Raw genomic sequence first — 22,094 nt, forward strand, 5'->3', positions numbered from 1 at the left:
GCTTTTTCACTTTGCAATGGTTTCATTGTTGTAGGACTTTATTCTTGATGGTGAGTCTGTAACAGACATGAATTGTGCAGAGTATGGTACATGCTAAACAAATTTCATATATTCCCCCTTTCCTGTATTGAGTATGCTATATATGTAATCTATATCCTTAATTAAGAGTATCACTTCTACAAAATTTAACGGCAAATAACATGTACATGAAAAATTCAAAAAAAATTTTTTTAATTTCCTGTTCTTTCCTCTGAACAGTCTTTAGGCAGACTGAGGCTAGATTAAGAGGCATGCGCCTTATAGAACAGGTGGTGGGCGCTGTGACTTCACCCTGGTAAGGTAGTGCCTGCTTTTCAGATAGTGACAGGGACAGACACTTGGCTTTCAAAGTTCTGGAAACTTTTACCAATGAAGACAAACAGCTGTCATCTCCCAAGCCTTTGCCTTTTCCCATAACTTTTCCTTCTCATTTAAAATTACCTTAAAGGCTCAGTATTAAAGCAGGCCAGTTAGTAGCAAGACGTTTTAGAACCTGGTTTCATTTCTGCTTTTGAAGTATCGATGTATTGAGTAGTTTTTGTAAAAGTCCAACTGTGGACACCCAAAATCCAAAACAGTGAGAAGTGAGTAGAAGCCACGTTAAACAGGAGACCGTTAGCGGGAAGCGAGTTTTGGGAAGATAAGTTCGGATGGAGGAGTGACAGGAATGAGGCTGAGCGGATCGCTGTTGAGGGTGAGACTCTCTGAGGGCTTCCTCAACTCAACTCTGTTGACAGTTAGATCCGGATCACACCTGCCTAGAGGCCGTCTTCTTCATCACGGGGCATTTGACGGTATCCCTGGCTTCTAACCCGTAGATCCCAATGACATCTTCCTCCTTAGCTGTGGTAACTAAGATGTCTTCAGACGTTGCCCAGTGTCCCCTCGGAGGCAAAACCAACCTTGTCCTTCCTCATTAGGAGCTGAGATATGTGTGGTTAGAGGACCAGGGTTCTCAGAGCAGGAGGCCACAACGGCTTTAAAACAAAGGGTTCCTCAGGAAAGGATACAGTAGTTAACATGGCAGTTGATATTGTTGAGCATCTGTTGTATTCTGACACGTTGATGTCAGCATCCCATCAATGATAATATGTTGCATGTCGAATGATACAGAATTGCTGTCTGTAAAAGATTTGCCTTCCTATAAAGAAATGACGCGGTGCAGTATGTACAATGTCTTGGGATGCCAGTGTGGTCCTGATATTTGAGCTGGCTTTGAAGGAGGCCCCTTGCAGTGGGCTTTACAGACCCTCATCGACATTTAGTTGTTGAGTGGAAAATCAAGCTTGAAGCAAAACTCTCTAGGCTCTCATCTGTGCACGGGAGACTCAGTCCCCGGCTGTACTTAAAGCTGCTATGATTTCACAGGATAGTTATACATTTCCCCCAAGGCCTAAGCAGAGCAATTAGTGCAGGGTGATCCCAGAACAATGCAACTTTAGAGACTGCTTGTGTCCTTCACATAGTGTGTGACATCGTCACCAGGGCTTCCAAGGTGTAGAGCAGGCTCCCATTACCACCAGACTCCTGTCAATTTATATTGACGGTGCGCTGGTGATTTGGAAAGTTATACACTAGAAGGCACATCTGCATCCTCTGGTTAGCAACTCCTTTATTGACTTGAAGTAGCTCTGCTGTAATGGAACCTAGACCCAGATGGGACTACACGGCTCAATTTGTGGAGTGACAGGAGATTGCTTAATGTCACCGCAGCAATATTTGTCGCTACAAAAAAAGAAAATACATTTACTCAGTGGCAGTTTACATGCAATAATGACACATGTCATACTGCCAGGAATATTTGCATTTGGGATATTCTGCATTGAAAAACAAATGCATAAAAATTGCAAATGGATGTTTTCACAGTGCACTGTAGGCAGCCGCAGCCATTTTCTAACCACTTCTGCCCCCTTGAGCAACAGCCATGTTCAGTAGGGCTGCTGTCACTGCCTGGTTATTTAATTCAACTAAAACTGATGAAAGTGTTTACTGAAGACTATGTTCAGAGGTTTCTTCCCCCTGCACAAGTGTTCTCGCTTGTCAAGAGGATTATTTATATGCACTCCAGCTTACGGCCACGCTCAAAGATTAGAAACAAGCTGGGGTTTCTCGGCCTGGGGAAAACAAGGAAGTGCTTTTTACTTGGCGAACTGTGTTGTTTTATTTTAATTTTAATCGTGTTCTCGGGCAGGGACAGGGGTGTGCAGGGGAGCGCAGGCGCCTGTAGTGTCCAGAAGTGTCAGATCCCTTGGAGCTGGTGTTACAGGCAGTGGTGACCCAGCTCCTGTGGGTGATGGGAACCATGCTCTGGTCCTCTGGGATAGGAGTACTTGCTCTTGACAGCTGAGCATCTTTCTCTCCAGCCCCTGTGGTACCATATTTGATCTTCCTGGTGACAGTACAGTGGAGGACTTAGTTGCCTACGAGAACAGCAGTCGTGGTTTCTTCCTGTAGCATGGTATTTTGAAAGTGTCCCTTGGCACTAGAGCCAAAGCCCTGACTACTAGGCTCTCCTGCCACTTGAACTCCCTCCCAGCAGGACCTGCTCAGTCATGGTATTTTCTTCCCTGCTTCTTAGAATTTCACCCTCATCTTTATGTCCGAATTACATTTCCAGAGCCCATCGACAAGTGATATTAAACACCTAGATGCCAAGGTACAAGATTGTCAAAAAAACAAAACAAAAACAAAACAACAACAACAGCAAAACCCTCCATGTGCTCATTGAACCTGTATCACAATAGGAAAAATACAGTAAACTATTTTTTTAAAGAAAAAGACTATAACACAACCTTGAAAACTAACACAGAGCACTCCAATTCTAAATATTGCAATTTAAAGACCTAATGTGAGTTTACAGTAGTCAAAGTAATGTCTTGTTGGCCTAGGGACTGACAGAGATCAAAGAGGTGAAATTCAACGTTCAAGGCTAAGGCTAAGCTAAACATCTACGTCAACTGTGGTTTTATAAGAATGTCAAGACCAGGTGGCGGAGAAGGAATAGTGGAACCAGTAGTGGTGATATGTAAGAGTTCCAACTGCAGCCTTCTAGATACGGCTCTCTAGTTATCCCACCACTATTCGTGAGTACACACACACACACACACACACACACACACACACACACATTCACTCAGTGGTCAGTGACCTGAGTATAAAAGCCAAAACAATACAACTTTTAGAAGGCAGCATAAGGGTGATTTTTCATGGACTTGAATTTGGCAATGGATTCTCATGTCACATCAAAAGCATAAATAATAAGGAAAGAATAAATATATATCACTAAAATTAAGAGTATTTTTGACCTGAGTGTAGTGGTGCACACCTCTCTGTGTGTTGAGGTTGGCCCCGTCTATATAGCAAGTTCCAGGGCACCGAGGACTACATAGAGAGACCCTATTTAAAATTTTTTTGGCATTGAAAATTTTTATCATAAAAGTTTATCATAAAAGGCAACATTCAGGATGATATCTGCACACACACACACACACACACACACACACACACACACACACACACACGGATCTACAAAATAACCCACCGGATATGCTAGATTGTACCTGTAATCCCAACATTGGGGTGTGAGGTAGGACTACTGTAAAGGCAAGGCCAGCCCCAGTTACAATGCCCGCACTGTATCTTAAAATCCATGTGAAGCAAAACTGTAATTGTGAAATACTTTGACCGCTACAGAAAATAATTGAGCAATTTTATCTAACGAAGTTAACCACAAACTCCATATGGCGCACGGCAGCTTCCCTCCTAGGTCTATGCCCCGGAGAATTGATCACTGTCACTCAAGCACGTGTCTGCACCCACACATTCATATCCTCGCTGTCCATAGTAGCCTGAAGGTGGGAGTAACCTGTAGGTCATCTGTCAGTGGCATGAACAGGTTGGCGTCCGTGTTTCTATGTTTATGGACACACATCTGCATTTGCAAATGTCTCTGTGTACCCGATCAGCTGTAGAAGGATCCAGCCCACAGACATAGAACGCATGTTGTGGGAGGAGACCGGGGAAGAAGCAGCCAAGTGGGAGTTGTGTTTTGTCTTAGTGGGACAAGTTGAGTTTATGAGCTGGCGAGAGGTGGTGGCTCTGTAGCATTGTGAACATACTAAATTTGATTGAATTATTCTAAAGAAAAGGCAAGTAATTCCACTTTGGTACAGTTTGAGCAAAATAAGGTAAAATATGTGGTGTGCAAGTCGTCCTTTGGAGAAAGCAATCGTGGGCGTGTGGTGGTTCCATTGAGAATATCCCCCATTGGTGAATACATTTGAACACTTGGTCCCCACCTGATGGCTCTCTGTGGGAAGGTTGAGGAGGTTGGGAGGAAGGTCACTGGGGGTGGGCTCTGAGGACAATAGGACACATGTTACTCCCAGTTTTCTCCCTATTCGTACTTGGTATTAAAGGTGAGAGCTCTTGGCTCCCTGCCTCAGCCACCATGCCTCCTCTTTGCCGTCATGGACTCTTATTCCTCTGGAATCGGAAGCCCAAATGACCTCTCTTCTGTGGGTTTCCCTGGTCACCGTCTTTTATGATAGCAGCAGAAAAATCACCAATATCAGGTGATAGGTGGAAAGGCCTGGACTGTATCTAAAACGCAGCTGAGCAAGTCAGTAAAATAGTGTCCTCCACAGTTTCTGCTCCGAGCTCTTGTCCTGACATCCCCTGAGAGACTGGAAGCTGTAAGCCAAAGACCCTTTCCTCCCCAAGTTGCTTTTGGTCAGAGTGGTCCTAGGTCACCTCATACACAAAGCATGTGCCGCTCTCAGCAATCGGTTCTAACCGCCTTCCTTTATTGGGCAACAACTGCAGTAGCAAAAGCCCGTGTTGTTTTGGGAGTCTCAGGGTTCCTTGACCGATGATCTGTTTTGAACTTAACTTTTACAAACTTTGGTGTGTGTGTGTGTGTGTGTGTGTGTGTGTGTGTGTGTGTGTGTGTGAGAGAGAGAGAGAGAGAGAGAGACGGTACATGCATGTCTATCTGCACTGTATATGTGCCTGGTGCTCAGAGAAGACAGAGAGGGCATCGGACACCCTGAGACTGGAGGTAAAGATGGTTGAGCTTCACAGGAAGTGGAGGAACCCAGGTGCTTTGCAAGAGGAGCCAGTGCTCCTAACTGCGAAACCAGCTCTGCAGCCAGCTCCAAAAGCTTTAAAAATATTTACTAAATAGCTTACCTATTATGAGTACCCTTTGTGGCTTTTACATGTGTCCTTAGTTACAGCTGGCCCTCTCTCCATTCCCCTCCCCATCTGACTGCCCCCTCCCCTGTCTCCATTTCAATACATCCCCTCGGCATTATTTTTAAGCTTGAGAGAATCTTAGCTCGTACTCTCTATGTGCTGCCATGACTCCTCTTGACTTTGGCCTGTCTTTTGCCTCTTACCGTGTAAGACTCTGGAGTTTGTTTGGTAACAGAGCTATGTAAGGACTGTTCTTTCTGCTTGCCTACTAACTTCCTGGATGTCCTGGATTCATGGATGTCCTCCTGCTAAGGGGTCAGAGATTAGCTATGTCTTATTCTGAAAGGTTGTTGCCCTCCCTTGCACTGGATGTTTCTAACTAGAGTTAAAAGACTTCCAGTCAGTGGTACAATTAATCCTCACTATCCACGTGTATGTGTGTGTACACATACACACATTGAAATATATATATTTTTTATTGGATTTTTTAATTTATATTTCAAATGTTATTTCCTTTCCAAGTTTCCTGGACATAAACCCCCTACCCCTCCCCTTCTAGAAGGGTGTTTCCCCTCCCCAACCAATCCCTGTTTCCGCCTCCCCACCTTGACATTCCCCTACACTGGGAGGTCTAGCCTGGGCAGGATCAAGGGCTTCTCCTCCCACTGGTGTCCAACAAGGCCATCCTCTGCTACATATGCAGTTGGAGCCCAGGGTCAGTCCATGTACAGTCTTTGTGCAGTGGTTTAGTCTCTGGGAACTCTGGTTGGTTGGTATTGTTGTTCTTAGGGGGTTGCAAGCCCCTTCAGCTCCTTCAATCCTTTCTCTAACTCCTCCAACGGGGGTCCTGTTCTCAGTTCAGTGGTTTGCTGCTAGCATTCACCTCTGTATTTGTCATGCTCTGGCTGAGCTTCTCAGGAGACAGCTATATCAGGCTCCTGTCAGCATGCACTTCGTGGCTTCATCAATATTGTCTAGTTTGGGTGGCTGTGTGTGTGTGTGTGTGTGTGTGTGTGTGTGTGTCAGGCTCTGAATGGCCATTCCTTCAGTGTCTGCTCCAAACTTTGTCTCCATATCGTCTCCTATGAATACTTTTGTTTCCCCTTTTAAGAAGGACTGAAGCATCCGCACTTTGGACACCCTTCTTCTTGAGCTTCATTTGGTCTGTGGTAATCCAAGCTTTTGGGTAATATCCACTTATCAGTGAGTGCATACCATGTGTGTTTTTCTGTGATTGGGTTACCTCACTGAGGATGATATTTTCCAGTTCCATCCATTTGCCTATGAATTTCATGAAGTCATTGTTTTTGATAGCTGAGTAATATTCCATTGTGTAGATGTACCACATTTTCTGTATCCATTCCTCTGTTGAAGGGCATCTGGATTCTTTCCAGCTTCTGACTATTATAAATAAGGCTGCTATGAACATAGTGGAGCACGTGTCTTTGTTATATGTTGGAGCATCTTTTGGGTATATGCCCAGGAATGGTATAGCTGGGTCCTCAGGTAGTGCAATGTCTAATTTTCTGAGGAACCGCAAGACTGATTGCCAGAATGGTTGTACCATTGCTACCAACAGTGGAGGAGCGTTCCTCTTTCTCCACATCCTTGCCAGCATCTGTTGTCACCTGAGCTTTTGATTTTAGCCATTCTGATTAGTGTGAGGTGGAATCTCATGGTTGTTTTGATGTGCATTTCCATGATGACTAAGGATGTTGAACATTTCTTTAGGTGCTTCTAAGCCATTCGATATTCTTCAGCTGAGAATTCTTTGTTTAGCTCTGTACCCCATTATTAATAGGTTTATTTGGTTCTTTGGAGTCTAACTTCTTGAGTTCTTTGTACATATTAGATATTAGCCCACTACTAGATGTAGGATTGGTAAAGATCTTTTCCCAATCTGGTGGTTGTCGTTTTGTCCTATATATTTCAATAGTACTATCATCATCATTATCAACAGAAACATTCCCAGCATGCTTTGCACCCTGCCCTCCTTCGTGGGCTCATCTTGCTTGAGCATTTACTGAACTTACTTATTACAGCACAAAAGTACTGCCTCCTTTTGTTTTGTTTTGCTATTTAATTTCTGGAAAAGCCGTTGATACAGAGCTGGCACAGAGGACTTGGAGTTAGTCAGATTCTCCTCACTGTGATGTAACACCTCACAAAACTCTACAGAAGGTTACTGGGCTGGTGGTGTCTGATGTTCTAGTCCATCGAGGAAGGAGTGTGATGCGTCACAGCTGCTCACATCATGGCTCCCGGAGCTCAGCGAGAGACAGTTCCTCAGCTGGAGAGCTCGCCCTTTTACTTCTTTTATTCAGTCTGTGCCCAAACATGGAATGGAGCCACCCGCTCAGGGTGAGAGTACCTTTCTTTGCCAATTCTCTCTGAAAACACCCTCACAGACATGCCAAGACACATGCTTTACTGGTCCCCCTCAAGCACTTTTCAGTTCATTCAAGTGGAGAATCAAGATTAGTCACCTCAGCCTCTCCTGCCACCTGTATTTCTAATAAAGTTTAAGCCAAACAGCATGTCCCTTCTCCCCCAGCACGTGCATGTGTGTTATGTGGGGCCCATTTAGCTCATTCCTAAATATTCATCAAGGTTGGGAAACAGGATCCACAGTGTCTGGATAGACCTACAGTGAGGAGAAAGTTGGTTGTCTATAAAACCTTAATTGAGCCCACAGTAAGAGAGTTGCAAGATAGGCGGTCTCTGTATGAAACTGGCTTGGCAGCGACCTGCCTTGAGGACTAGATGGGTAGAGAGATGGCTGCCAGGCTCAGAGAGTAGCCATCGGCAGTGTGAGATGGGATGGAGCTTAGCGGGTGAGACACTTTGCTGACTGAGATGAAAATATCCCACAGATGTTATGTGGCCCTACTGTGCCAGCACTAGTGCAGGTTAAAAGAAACCTTTATTTTTTAAATTATTATTTACTGCAACAAAGATCTATTAAAGGAGGGCGAGAAAAAAGTGTTTTCATATTTGAGCTAAGATACTCTACATGAGTATTGCTTGATATGTAGAAAATACAGTTTATCTTATTTCTGATGGCTGTGTTTTTTGTTTGTTTGTTTGTTTGTTTTTGGTTTTGTATTTTTGTTTACAAGGGGTTCACTGACTTCAGCTGTGACATAATACTGCCTGCTTACACAAAAGCTGGAGCAGTTGTAAATTTCCCAAACTTTGGTGGTGTTTTGGTGGGCGAAGAGTTTATAATATAGTGTCTCCAAAATTAACTTGATTCATTCTGCAGTTTGCTGACAATGCTCCTTCCAGGCCCAAGAACAACATCCAGGAGGTAAGATAGACACTGTGTATTTTTAGGGTTAAAATTATATTTCAAAAGTAATAAGGGCTGGAGAGATGGCACAGTGGTTAAGAGCACCGACTGCTCTTCCAGAGGTCCTGAGTTCAATTCCCAGCAACCACATGGTGGCTCACAACCATCTGTAATGGGATCTGATGTCCTTTTCTGGTGTGTCTAAAGAGAGTGACAGTGTACTCATAAACATAAAATAAATAAATATTGAGAGAGAGAGAGAGAGAGAGAGAGAGAGAGAGAGAGAGAGAGAGGAAGGAGATCTCTTAATTCTGCTATCAGGCTTACCTTTAGCAGTTAAATGTATGCAGTGTAGTGTTGACTCGAATGGCGACATGAAAGGCCTTAGTAAACATTTGTTGAATGGAAGCCTATTTATCTCTCAAAAAGCTGAATGTGAAACAGGTTTGGGGAGATGGACTTATACTTTTACATTCATCATTACTCGCTTTGTAAGATAAATAATCTTCCCCAAGTTTATATTTGTGGTAAGCCCAGATTTTCATGGGTTAGATTTGCTTGGAGTCAAGATACCTTCTGTTGCGTAAGATCTGGTTTATTCTTTTGGGGGTTGCTAAGGTCCAGAAATTTTTTAAGGGCAATAGTTATTCACAAGTTTATAAACAATGCAGTAAAAATAGGTTTCTAAGGACTCGAATTTGCGATTCAGCGATCATTCATGTAGAAATACTTGGCCCGGATGCTTGCTGCCCTTGAGAACGTGGGATGTTTTCTAAACATGTTAAGAGTAATGGATATGCCAGGGGAGAGAAAGACCTGCATTGTGTGGAATGCGAAGATATAAATTCTCATGCATGGGAAATTTCCATCAATGCCTTCTAATATAAACGAAGAAGCACTGTTGAATTGGGGCTGAGTTAAGAGGCCACTCTGGGTTTGCTATGTTGAAGGCATTATATTAGTCTTCTGTTGAATTTGTGCTATTTCACCAAAACAATTATATTTGTTCTCTCTCTCTCTCTCTCTCTCTCTCTCTCTCTCTCTCTCTCTCTCTCTCTCTGTCTCTGTGTGTATGTATATATGAAGGTCAGGTCAGAGGTCTAATTTGATGTCTGCCTTATTTTTTTTAATTGTATATATATAAGTGTTCTGCCTTCATGTATAATGTGTGTGCCCCTGTGAATGACAAGTACCTGTGGAAGCCGAAAGAGAGCATCATGTATTCTGGAATTACAGTTAGTTACATATAGAGGAACTCTATGTGTAAGATAGGCACTGCCCACTTTGGGCTCCACAAGTCTTAGGAAGGAAATAAGCATGAAGCTTATACATACATATACATATATAGATTTGAGAAATCTAGCCTTATAGGTTTTTTTCTTTTTGGTATGTGTCTACCTGTGTTGGGGAGTGTGCACAGATAGCTGTGTGTTTGCAGAGGCTGCAGGTGGACATCAGGCATCTCCCTTGACTCTTCCTCTGACACAGGGTTCCTCAGTTAATGTGAACATCACAGCCTGGTCAGACCTGGCAGTGGACCCCAGGGATCCTCTTGTCTCTGCTTTCCCAGTGTTGGGATCACAGGTACATGCTGCCCTTCTAGATTTTATATGGTGGTGGGGATTGGTCTGAGATGGTAGTGATGTTTGCAGTGAGCACTTCACCGACCAGCCTCTCTCCACTCCCCACTCCTCTTAAACCACGATGGGGATCAAATCTACGGCCACAGCTGAGCTAGGCCAGTGCCTACTGGTTCCACTATGTCCTGTCTGTCTCTGTAGTCTTGACCAGAGCTGTATTGAGCTCTGTGGGTGCCTCAGAGTGACTAATCGGATGCCACCACTTCAGGAAGTACAGGGGAGGGAGGGCAAGAATCGATGTTGATTAATACAAAGCCTATTCAGGGGACGTTCAAGGATTTTCTTCTGGAGCTTAATCAGTGCTTTGAGAAACCAAGGTCAAAGCACTTCCACTTTTGAGCACACTTCAGTTTCTACTGGGGTTTCTTCCAAGTTGGGAGTTACTTCCCGGATAATTGAAAATGCAGGGTGTAGGGCTAGCTCCCTTTTCTCTAGCTTCCTTCCTTCCCCACGGGGAACACCCCAGCCCTCTCTCCAGCTGCCCTTCCTGACTTCTCTGGGGAACTTAATGCTAATCCCCAAAATAGTCAAGACTTGGTTTTACCTTTCTCACCTGAGGGCCCTGCCTGCTTGAGGAGGAAAGGTGGCAGGTTTATATTTTGATAGTCAGCTGCAGAATGTTTTTGAGGCTCATAAATGCTGAGTACCTGCCTGCCTGACCGAGGTGTTTCTTTATATCCCCAGCCCCTCAGCTATTCAAGCCCCAACCTTCCCCAGCCTCCCCCTCCCCAGTCACCAGCCTCCCAGGCACCCAGGCTCCATAGTCTCTCCAACCTCCCAGCCCCTATCTCCCATCCCTCAGCTCTCTACCCCCTAGCCATCAGCCTCCCCAGCTCCCACCCTCTCAGCCTCCCCAGTCATACACACACCCAGTCCCATCCTGCCCAGCTCCCAATCTCCCCAACCCCACAGTCCCTCTGCCCTCCAAGCCTCCCAGCCTCACTGTGACTTTTTGTGTCCTCAGTTTTATGGATGAGGGGTCCTGTGGGAGTCTCCCTCCAGAATACCCTCTGCTCTTCATCTAGTCCTACTTCCCAGCTTGGCAAAAGCTGGCTTCAGTGTAACTTTCGAGTCTTCCTATGACCAGGTGGGTAGAGCTGCTGCCCTAGTTGGGGCTATGGTGAGGATGGAACACTGTGACCAAGAGCAGCGTGTGTGTGTGTGTGTGTGTGTGTGTGTGTGTGTGTGTGTGTGTGTGTGTATGTGTGTGCGTGTGTATGTGTGTGTATGTGTGTGTGTATGTGTGTGTATGTGTGTGTATGTGTGTGTGTATGTGTGTGTATGTGTGTGTGTATGTGTGTATGTGTGTGTATGTGTGTGTGTATGTGTGTGTATGTGTGTGTATGTGTGTGTATGTGTGTGTGTATATGTGTGTATGTGTGTGTATGTGTGTATGTGTGTGTATGTGTGTGTGTATGTGTGTGTGTATGTGTGTGTGTATGTGTGTGTATGTGTGTGTATGTGTGTGTATGTGTGTGTGTATGTGTGTATGTGTGTGTATGTGTGTGTATGTGTGTGTGTATGTGTGTGTGTATGTGTGTGTATGTGTGTGTATGTGTGTGTATGTGTGTGTATGTGTGTGTATGTGTGTGTGTATGTGTGTGTATGTGTGTGTATGTGTGTGTATGTGTGTGTATGTGTGTGTATGTGTGTGTGTATGTGTGTGTGTATGTGTGTGTATGTGTGTGTATGTGTGTGTATGTGTGTATGTGTGTGTGTGTATGTGTGTGTATGTGTGTGTATGTGTGTGTGTATGTGTGTATGTGTGTGTGTATGTGTGTGTGTATGTGTGTGTATGTGTGTGTATGTGTGTGTATGTGTGTGTATGTGTGTGTATGTGTGTGTATGTGTATATGTGTGTGTATGTGTGTGTGTATGTGTGTGTATGTGTGTGTGTATGTGTGTGTATGTGTGTGTGTATGTGTGTGTGTATGTGTGTGTGTATGTGTGTGTGTGTATGTGTGTGTGTATGTGTGTGTATGTGTGTGTATGTGTGTGTATGTGTATATGTGTGTGTATGTGTGTGTGTATGTGTGTGTATGTGTGTGTATGTGTGTATGTGTGTGTATGTGTGTGTATGTGTGTGTGTATGTGTGTGTGTGTGTATGTGTGTGTGTGTGTGTATGTGTGTGTATGTGTGTGTGTATGTGTGTGTGTATGTGTGTGTATGTGTGTGTATGTGTGTGTATGTGTATATGTGTGTATGTGTGTGTGTGTGTATGTGTGTGTATGTGTGTGTATGTGTGTGTATGTGTGTGTGTATGTGTGTGTATGTGTGTGTATGTGTGTGTGTATGTGTGTGTGTATGTGTGTGTATGTGTGTGTATGTGTATATGTGTGTGTATGTGTGTGTATGTGTGTGTGTGTATGTGTGTGTGTATGTGTGTGTATGTGTGTGTGTATGTGTGTATGTGTGTGTATGTGTGTGTGTATGTGTGTGTATGTGTGTGTGTATGTGTGTGTGTGTATGTGTGTGGGGGGGTGGGGGGTGTTTCACTCACAGTTCCGTGTAGCAACAGTTCATCATCAAAAGCAGTGGGCGCAGGAACTCACACAGGGCAGGAACCTGGAGGCAGGGGCATGGAGGAGCGCTGCTCACCGGCTTGCTCCCCCTGGGCTTGTTCAGCCTGGTTTTTTGTTTGTTTGTTTGTTTTGTTTTGTTTTTATAGAATCCAGGACCACCAGCCCAGAGTTGGAAGCACCCACATGGGCTGGGCCCTCCCACATGGATCACTAATTGAGAAAATGCTTTACAGCTGGATCTCATAGAGGCATTTCCTTTGCTGAGATTCCCTCCTCTCTGATGAATAGCTCTTCTCTAGGGACTCTAGCTTGTGTCAAGTTGATATAAAGCCAGACAGGACACATGCCTACACCTGTCCCCATTAGTCTCTCTTCTCTGTTCCCATTCTCCCTCTCTTCACTGTTTGTGAAATGAATCACTCCATCCGTGTTTTGAGAACAGGGTCTTATTTAGCTAAGGCTGGCTCCAGACTTGCTATGTACCCAAGGATGCCCTCGAATGCCTGAGTTCCTGCTTCCATCTCCTGGACAAGCCTTCTGCACTTGCCCTTTCGGCTTGTTTGCTGTCCGAGACCACGGTGCTTTTCTGCATAGCACTTCATGGTTTGACAATATTGTTCAACAGTCAAGTATTCAGATGTCAGATGTCGCAGCTCCGAAAGGCAAAGGCCATGTGTGCTGGAATTCAGTAGACTTTCAGAATAGAGTATGTTGGGACAAAAGAGTGACTGAATGGGAGTTGACGTGTAGCTTCGCTCTCTGGTTTGTTACTTCTTTTGAGTCAATCCTGTGGGTTGCCCTTGGAATCAGAGCTTGTGGGGACTGAGCCATTAGAGGGCTTCTCTTCCTTCAGACAGGATCCTTTCCCCTTCGCCTTCTGTTTCAGTCCAGCTCAGGCCCAGCCTCAGGTGCAGGTCTTCTGCTCTGTCTCAGCTCCTTGGGAGGTGTCCTTTGTGGTTTTTATCCCATCACCTTTGGGAGAGGAAATCTGCTGCCGTAGTAAAAGCATGGGTCCCACGGCAGGGATCCACTCGTGATGAAGAATTCCCCAGGACAGTGCTCCACACGCAGTCTTATAACCTCCTCACCCCTAATCTGTCTACCCTGTTCTGCCTACCCATGGGGACAACCATGCCCAACATGAAAGCACCCTCTATTGCTGTGTTAGCCTCGTAGAAGATGAACTGTGAAAGGGGTCAGAACAGTTCTTTCAGCAAACGTGTCTAAGTTCTAAGTGTTGTTAGCAAACTGTTTGGCGAGGGCTTATTAACACATACTCAGCACTGGCCAAGGGTAGAGAGTCAAAGAGGGCATGTTTAAACTTCCTTCAAGATGAACAGTGGTGCTCCAGTGTGACATTGTGTCCCTGAGAAAGGGTCTCTCAAGGGTTCCACTCACTGGTACGTTGGGATGGTCTGGAGCAGCAGTCTGACCGATCTGTCTCAGAATTTTGAAATCCTATCTCTTCAGAATTAAAAGACAGGCTCTCCCAAGGAGGCCAGGTTAGTGGAAATAATTAGTCAGGAATTGGGCAGGCATGGTGGTGCACACTTTTAATCCCAGGACTCAGGAAGCAGAGACAGGCTTAAGTTCCATGCCAGCTTGGTCCACATAGCAAGTTCCAGACCAGCTAGCAGGACACAGTGGGACAGGGAACTGAAGCCCCTCAGGGTCCTGGTGTCTCTCTTCCATACTCATTGGCATCAGAGAGCTTATTTCAGAAAGATTCCTGCAACAAATCTAAACGCCGACTCATTGGTTTGCTGTGTTCTTTGCATGTTGTAAAGATAAACTTCAAGGGACACTACCTACCCCTCCATTGTATTTCAGTCTGTACTGTTGTATTGTTAGTTTGTACAAGCGACCACAGTGGGGTGCTCTACTCAGTCGAGTGGCAGGCTGGGCATTGGTGCCATGAGGCAGACAGGTGGGCTGGAGGCCATGGTCAGTGGACATTCAGATTCTCCAACAGCTGTAGGGAGCGGGGCTGGCACTTGCTGAACTCACACAGGCAGAGGGGACTGCAATGCTCCTCTGATGGGCAGTTCCCGGTGAACAGGAATCCCTTAGTTCCTCTCGTGTCTGAAATGGGGAATGGGGGTCACTTAACAAGCCCCCAGGCTGCTTCTCCTGGGAAAACACAAACTTTGAGGGGAGAACCTTATCATTCATGACATTCTAAGCTTGATTACGTTTTAACACATTTCCCAGTAACAAGACATCAGGCACACAGGCGAGTGGAGAGAGGAGCAATCGAACACCTTCACAGCCTTCATCAAGTCTGATTTAAATTCTAACTTTCAGGCAGTTTCTATATGGTGGTCACGGTCATGGATTTGCTGTTCATCATTGGGAGGTTCTGTATTTCATACTTCAGGGGCTCCCTCAATGCAAGGGCCTCTGTTTATTGGACTAAAGCCTGAATTACAGCCTTAAAATCTTGCTCCAGGGTCACTGTGTGGCCTCTGTGGTTCCTGAAAATTCTTGGTGAGGTCAGACTTGGAGAATAAGACTTTTTAGACCCTCAGTTCATGAGTGAAGGATGCTAGTCCCTGAGTATCACTCTCTTGGAAAATTTCAGACACTTTGGAGAAGCATAGTTTAGGAGCAATTGACTGTAAAGCTTAATTAAAAATATGAAGTTTATATTGCTGATGCATCCAAGACACATAGCTAAGAATGATTTTAACCATCTTTTTTTTTTTTCTTGGAGCTGGGGACCGAACCCAGGGCTTGTGGTTGCTAGGCAAGCGCTCTACCACTGAGCCAAATCCCCAACCCCTTGATTTTAACCATCTTATTATTTATACTATAGAGCTTACATTTTCTGTCTTAGTCACCTTATGATGTAGTCTATTTTTTGTTTGTTTCATACAAGTACTTTGCTCCAATAAATTGATTCCATTAGGTAGGATCCTGCCATTAAAAACAAAAACCCAAACCACCCCCATTGAAGAGAACAGTCTTTTGTTGCTTGGAGCAGAGAGGTGGGTTTTTGTTATTTTGTTTTAAGTGTATTTAGTTACATTCTGCTGAGTGTTTTTTATGAAGGCTTTTTTATCACTGGGCTATGAGTAGAGATGTATGCTATAACTTACTAATAACAATCCCGAGAGCTCCCTGGGCTCATGTCCTCCTCCAGAAAGCTTCTGACCACGCCCACTATTGCCTCCTGTCTAGACTGAGTAAACACACCCTCACACAGGGTGACTTAACTATACTTTATAAATTCACAACTGTTAAGCCACAAAAGCCGACTTTCAAAAGAAATCGGAGAGTAAGTCGAACTGCCCAGTGAAAAAGAACAGCTTTGGAACCTTTCGCTGGCCTCCTCAAGCACATTTTGCCCGGACCCTCCTAGTAAGGTCCTGGTGAGGAAGGGAGCGTGTGTGAGCATTGACTTCCATGTATGGGGCGTGATCCAGTTTGCCTGACCTTAGTGCTCTTTAGAGGTGCAGATCCCAGCCACAGGAGCCGGGGGACCAAGGAACATTTATTCTAGAGGAGTTCAAGGTCTAGAGTACAACTCAGGAACCGCCTAGCATGCTCCGACCTTGCACTGCAAAAACAAAACAAAACTAACAAAGGGTTCTTTCCCTCAGGGAAGCAAAGGAGAAATTGATACTTAGAGCATGTTAACAAGCCGCTGCAGCAGATTTTTGACCTATACTGCTTCTAAGAGACTTAAAGGGTCGGTTTGTTTCACAGCAATGTGACCAGTAGTCTCACTGCACATGTGTGAGGAAGGTAGCAGGCTCCTGCCACTAGGTCTAAGAAGAGCAAATTCTGTTGTAGCTCAGCGAATTTAAACATGTCTTGAGTGGCACAAGGGGATTGTATGTATTCTTTTGGGGGGCAGTTGATTTGGGGGCAAAATAACAACTATGACTGTGGTATCATTTGGTGTTCAGTCATTATGCTGTGCCTGGTTGAGAAGCAGTTCTCAAACATTTTGGTCCATGGTGCCTTTCTGCTTTAAAATTATCAAGCAACTTAATAAGATGGTGTGGGCTACATCTGCCAGTTGTCTTCCATTTTGGTAATTGAAACAGTTTTTTACAAAGTTACTGATTCACAGGCCAGCAAGGTGGCACAGTGGGGAAAGGCACTTGCTACAAAGACGTGAGTTTGACCCACAGCCAGATACTGAAAGGAGCGTTATGACCCAACATTGTTCTCTGACCCCTGCAGGCGTATCACGGCACACGCACACACATATGATATGTACATGAACACATGCACACACCAAACAAACAGATAAATGTGATTTTGAAGCTATCTTTTATGAAGCACATCTTTTACAAAGCAAATCTTTTACCGTGTGTGTTGCCTGGATGCCATACGTGTGTGCAGTACCCAAGGAGGCCAGAAGAGGGCAACAGATCCCCTCACACTGGAGTTTTACAGTGGTTATGAGCTACTAGGATTCAAGCCCAGGTCTTCTGCAAGAGCAGCAAGTGCTCTTCATAGATGAGCTGTCTCTCCATCGTCAAGGAATACATTTTAAAATTAAAGACCACGTTTAAAAATTTGTTGAAACAGGCATTATATACCTTTGCAAATCTCCTGAACGCTGGTGTAATGAATGGTGTATCTATGTTCTCATTTCCACCTCTCCATAGGACAGTTGCAATCTGTTTGGCTGATGTATATGAAGGGCATTTAGGTCACAGAGATGTGTATGTGGAAAAGAGGGCCTGAGGGGCTACAGTGATTTCTAGAAGCACACTTTGAATGACTGTTCTGGGGCACTGTACGGTGACGCCTGTGTAGTAGACTATTGGAGGTCTCAGTGTCTCCCTTTTTGCTTGTGTGCATTTTCTACACTGCGGGTGGAATTTCCGTGCAACCAGGAAATAAAGAGCTGCAACTAGGCAGGGGGGAGGGGTTGGGGAGCCCCGGAAACTCAGGCAGAGCCTTCATTTGGTAGTTGAGGGATCCACACCATTATTTTAACAGGAAAAATGACTTGATGGTAACTGTGTTTGGGCGGAATGAGATTGATATGGGAGAGAGGGTAGAGGAGAGATGCCATGATGCAGATGCAGAGATTAGAGATTTGGAAGGCAGTGGCTAAGATCCGCTTGGGAGCAGGAGGGGCCGGGCGGGGGGCGGGGTCAGCAGTGCCTTGGAGTTTTCCAGTTAAAGTACCAGAGAGTACTTTGTCCCTTCTGTCCCTCCTCACCTAGTCTGAAAATGACCCGATGGCTCAGGAAGGCTTGTTCTGTCTTACAGAGTCAGCTGGCCCCACCTCCCAAGGGCTTTGGAAGAAGCCGGCCCATCTCCCAATTTGAATTGGTCCCCACTGCTTCCAGAAGGAAAGGCAAGTTTGTTCCTATGACATCCCTGGACAGATACTTGCCGCTGACCTGCCCAGGGCCCTGCAAGCCTTGAAAGGTCTCATCTTCTTTTCCCGAGCAGGAGCCTGAGGTCTGCCTCCTATGCACCCCAGCACCCCCATCAGCTCCCTCTTCTCCTTCACCAGCCCCGCAGTGAAGAGGCTGCTGGGCTGGAAGCAGGGAGATGAAGAGGAGAAGTGGGCAGAGAAGGCAGTGGACTCTTTGGTGAAGAAGTTAAAGAAAAAGAAAGGCGCCATGGATGAACTGGAGAGGGCGCTGAGCTGCCCGGGCCAGCCTAGCAAGTGCGTTACCATCCCACGCTCCCTGGATGGACGCCTCCAGGTGTCCCACCGGAAGGGGCTGCCCCATGTCATCTACTGCCGCGTGTGGCGCTGGCCAGATCTGCAATCCCATCATGAGCTGAAGCCCTTGGAATGCTGCGAGTTCCCGTTTGGCTCTAAGCAGAAGGAGGTCTGCATCAACCCATACCATTACCGCAGAGTGGAGACCCCAGGTGGGTGCTTCCACGGTTCCTGCTTGCTTGGAGGTCAAGATCACCACCACGGTGATGGCACATGCTCAGGAAAATGGCCTCCATAGTGGGGATGTAAGCATGTGAGGTGGGGGGACACAGAAGAAATGGCTCCAAAACCATGCAATCAGAAGATTAGGATACTCTAATAGGAAAAGACTTGTAAGGTCGGTAGGGCTTTGGAAAATGTGGTTTTATTTGAGTGGATTTAGGAGAACTAAGCCCTTCCTAAGTTCTTAAGAGATTGGGTGCTTTAATAATGATTAACCGGAACATGGAGAGAGAAGCCCCTTCTCCCCCATGCAAACTGAAGGCAATGACCATTAGGGTTAAACTGAAGACTGGTGTAGGCTCTACCTTGCTAATCTCCATTACATGGAAGATGTCCCATCTCCATCTGAAACAGCCAAGGAGAATGGCTGAAAGAGTCTAGGACTGAAATAAGGGGTTGGGGAAAGTGAGCCATTGTTCTTATATACATTTGTGTTGGGATGGCTGTGTGTGGCTTCATACACAAGTGAGATAGTGCTCTCACATGTGAGACACACCTCAGGGCCTCTTTCCCCCTTCGGTGGGCGTAAACCCCGGGCCTCGCACACCATGTGCGAGCATCTGCTACTGATCTGTACTCACAGCCCTTCAAAATGCTCAAGATTCGATGTTTTAGATACAGAAAATTACGTTTCCCAACTCTTTACACACCTGCTTGGGCATGCATGTGTGCCCTTCCATATCCCCCTCCCCCAAGAGGTCTGCTTTTTATCATCACTGTAGCCATTTTCCTGACCTTCTTGGGGGGGTGTTTACGTGTCTTCCATGGGGAAGCCGTTTTTAATGGGTGCCTTCTCTGGTTGACTAACTGCCTAGTTCCAGGAACACGGGGACATCCCCCCATCCCACTGTGCTGTCTGAATGGAAGCCCACGTATTCTCCTGCAGCGTTGTATCCAAACCCATTCCGCATCAGAGGCTGGTTGACAGACCACACCCTTCAAGTTCCCCAAACTTGCCATGTTGCCGTGGCTCGGGTGATAGGCCACTTGTCCAGTGTGTGTGAGGCCCATGGGTTCCACCTCCAGTACTCGGGAGGTGGAGGAAGGCCAGGGGGGACCTGCTGACCTGAACACACTTAACTGACAGATTTTCATGACATCTCTGATCTTGTACTTCATTTCTTCATTTACCACTTCTACTTTACTTGATGGCTTTCGGCCTCTTGCTTTTAGGTCATTGTGGTAAGGATATAGAATAATTAGTTCAGCAGCAGCAAGGAGTCTGAACTCGAGGCTAGTCATCTAAATAATTCAATGTGGTCTCTAATGGAAAAATATTCTGGGCCTCACCTAGGGTTTTATTGCAAGCATTTGGAACCAGCTATGCCTCTTTTTAAAAGGACTTCATTGGCAGAGTTGAGGAAAGATGCAAACAGATGGGTACCGCGGCGGGAGAGCATGGGAGCCTCCTGAACGTGGTAACTGTGCCAGTCTGCTTAAGATGCAGGTGGCAAGGAGGAGGGCTCTTCGTTGGTAGAGACGACCTTTGTGAAGAGCTTCCCATGAACACAATGTGTGGAAAGGGAGCTGGTGGAGGAAGAACAACCCTATCACAAATGGCCCAGGGAAAACATCCGCTGTCTCACTCCATCGAGCGCGGGCCAATCTTACTTAGCGCGCCCTCTGTCCTTGTCTTTGTTCCTAGTTCTGCCTCCAGTGCTGGTACCAAGACACAGCGAGTACAACCCTCAGCTCAGCCTCCTGGCCAAGTTCCGAAGTGCCTCGCTGCACAGCGAACCGCTCATGCCGCACAACGCCACCTACCCTGACTCTTTCCAGCAGTCTCTCGGTCCCGCACCGCCCTCCTCGCCAGGACACGTGTTTCCGCAGTCTCCATGCCCCACCAGCTACCCGCAGTCCCCCGGAAGTCCTTCCGAGTCAGACAGTCCTTATCAACACTCAGGTCAGTCCGTGGGAAGTGGGACCCATGGGGACAATCGTAAGCGTGGTTGTGGCATCTCGCACGTCTTGGACACTATGGTTTGGGTTTACAGAGCCGTCTGTGGGCCTGGGCCGTCTAACTCACCACACTCCAGAATGACCAGGATTGAACCCATTTTGGAGTAGAACTGCAGATACATATTTTTAGATCCAGTCAGTCCTCTTTCAGATATTAAGTAGAATTGAATGCCATCCCTGGGCGTTTACAAAATACGTGATTATTTTTTGGTTTGTTTTGGAACGTGGTCCTGCTTTTATAAAGGCTGGGCGGGAAGCAAGAGAAACCGGAAGTACCACTCTCGTGCTTCAGTTTCCCCAGTGCTGGAGTTACAGACACATGCCGCTTTGCTGAGTGTAGAAGTAAGCTTAACATATTGTTGTACAACAAATAAAAACGTAAACATTTAAATACTAAGAGAAAAGGGCTGGTTTGGTAAGTCAGCAGGTAAAAGCATTTGCTACGTAAGCCTGCCAACCTGAGTTTCAACCCCAGAACTTAGGTAAAGGTGGAAAGAGAGACATGGACTTCACAAGGTTGTCTTCTGATCTCCACATGCACTTCATGCACACACAATCCCTAGCCAGCCAACTAACTGACTGACTGACTGAGTGAGGTTTGGCCTGAGAGCAGGCCATAAAGAGAACCAAGTTTAGACCTTCCTTTACTTGTCTCTTTGAACAATCAAAAGGTATCTTTTACTCCAAAAGCTGTGTTCAGGAACTCAGAGAAATGCAAAACTTGGCTCCAATTCCAACTAATACATTCTCTCTCTGTTCTGAAGCCAAGACAGCAGCTGAAGTTCTTCAGGAACTTCATGCTAGATTTGAAAAGCACATGCAAGAGGATGGGACGCTCTAGTGCAGGGGTCTCGGCTCCCGCTTTAGGGGTCACATATCAGATATCCTGCATATCAGATATTTACATTACAATTCATAACAGTAGTAAAAGTACGGTTATGAAGTAGGTACAAAATAGTTTTATGGCAGGGAGAGGGGGTCACCACAACATGAGAAACTGTATTAATGGGTCACAGGATCGGGAAGGTTAGGGACCACTGCTCTAGTGTGTCTCCATGAGGCATGTGCTATGGCATCAGTGAAGTTGGTCAAAGAAGAGACATGAAGAGAGTTATAGGAGCCTCTTCAATGTGAGATTAATAGTATTTGAAGCTGAAAGTGCCCAAAGGCCTGCAGACATAGGGCTGGTGTCCACAGTTACAGTCTAAGGCCTGCAGACACAGGGCTGGTGTCTGCAGTTACAGTCTGAGGCCTGCAGACATGGGGCTGGTGTCCACAGTTACAATCTGAGGCCTGCAGACATAGGGCTGGTATGCACAGTTACAGTCTGAGGCCTGCAGACACAGGGCTGGTGTGCACAGTTACAATCTGAGACCTGCAGACATGGGGCTGGTGTGCACAGTTACAGTCTGAGGTCTGCAGACACAGGGCTGGTGTCCACAGTTACAGTCTAAGGCCTGCAGACACAGGGCTGGTGTCCACAGTACAATCTGAGGCCTGCAGACACAGGGCTGGTGTCCAC

At 45.9% G+C, this 22,094-nt stretch overlaps 1 protein-coding gene across 2 annotated transcripts in view; it reads left to right on the forward strand.

The window, feature by feature from the left end:
- Positions 1-22,094, forward strand: part of Smad9 (SMAD family member 9) — a 49,810-nt gene that overhangs the window by 12,043 nt on the left and 15,673 nt on the right. The window contains exons 1-3 of one of the 2 annotated variants that reach the window (XM_063282646.1): positions 5,876-8,545; positions 17,926-18,543; positions 20,259-20,516. In XM_063282646.1, the coding sequence (XP_063138716.1) occupies positions 18,132-18,543; positions 20,259-20,516 (670 nt within the window). In that variant the 5' untranslated portion in view covers positions 5,876-8,545; positions 17,926-18,131. Of the gene's footprint in view, positions 1-5,875; positions 8,546-17,925; positions 18,544-20,258; positions 20,517-22,094 lie in introns of those variants that run through there. The other variant, NM_138872.2, reaches the window with a different exon arrangement.

This window comes from Rattus norvegicus, chromosome 2, assembly GCF_036323735.1.
Source record: "Rattus norvegicus strain BN/NHsdMcwi chromosome 2, GRCr8, whole genome shotgun sequence".
Classification (NCBI taxonomy): Eukaryota; Metazoa; Chordata; class Mammalia; order Rodentia; family Muridae; genus Rattus; species Rattus norvegicus.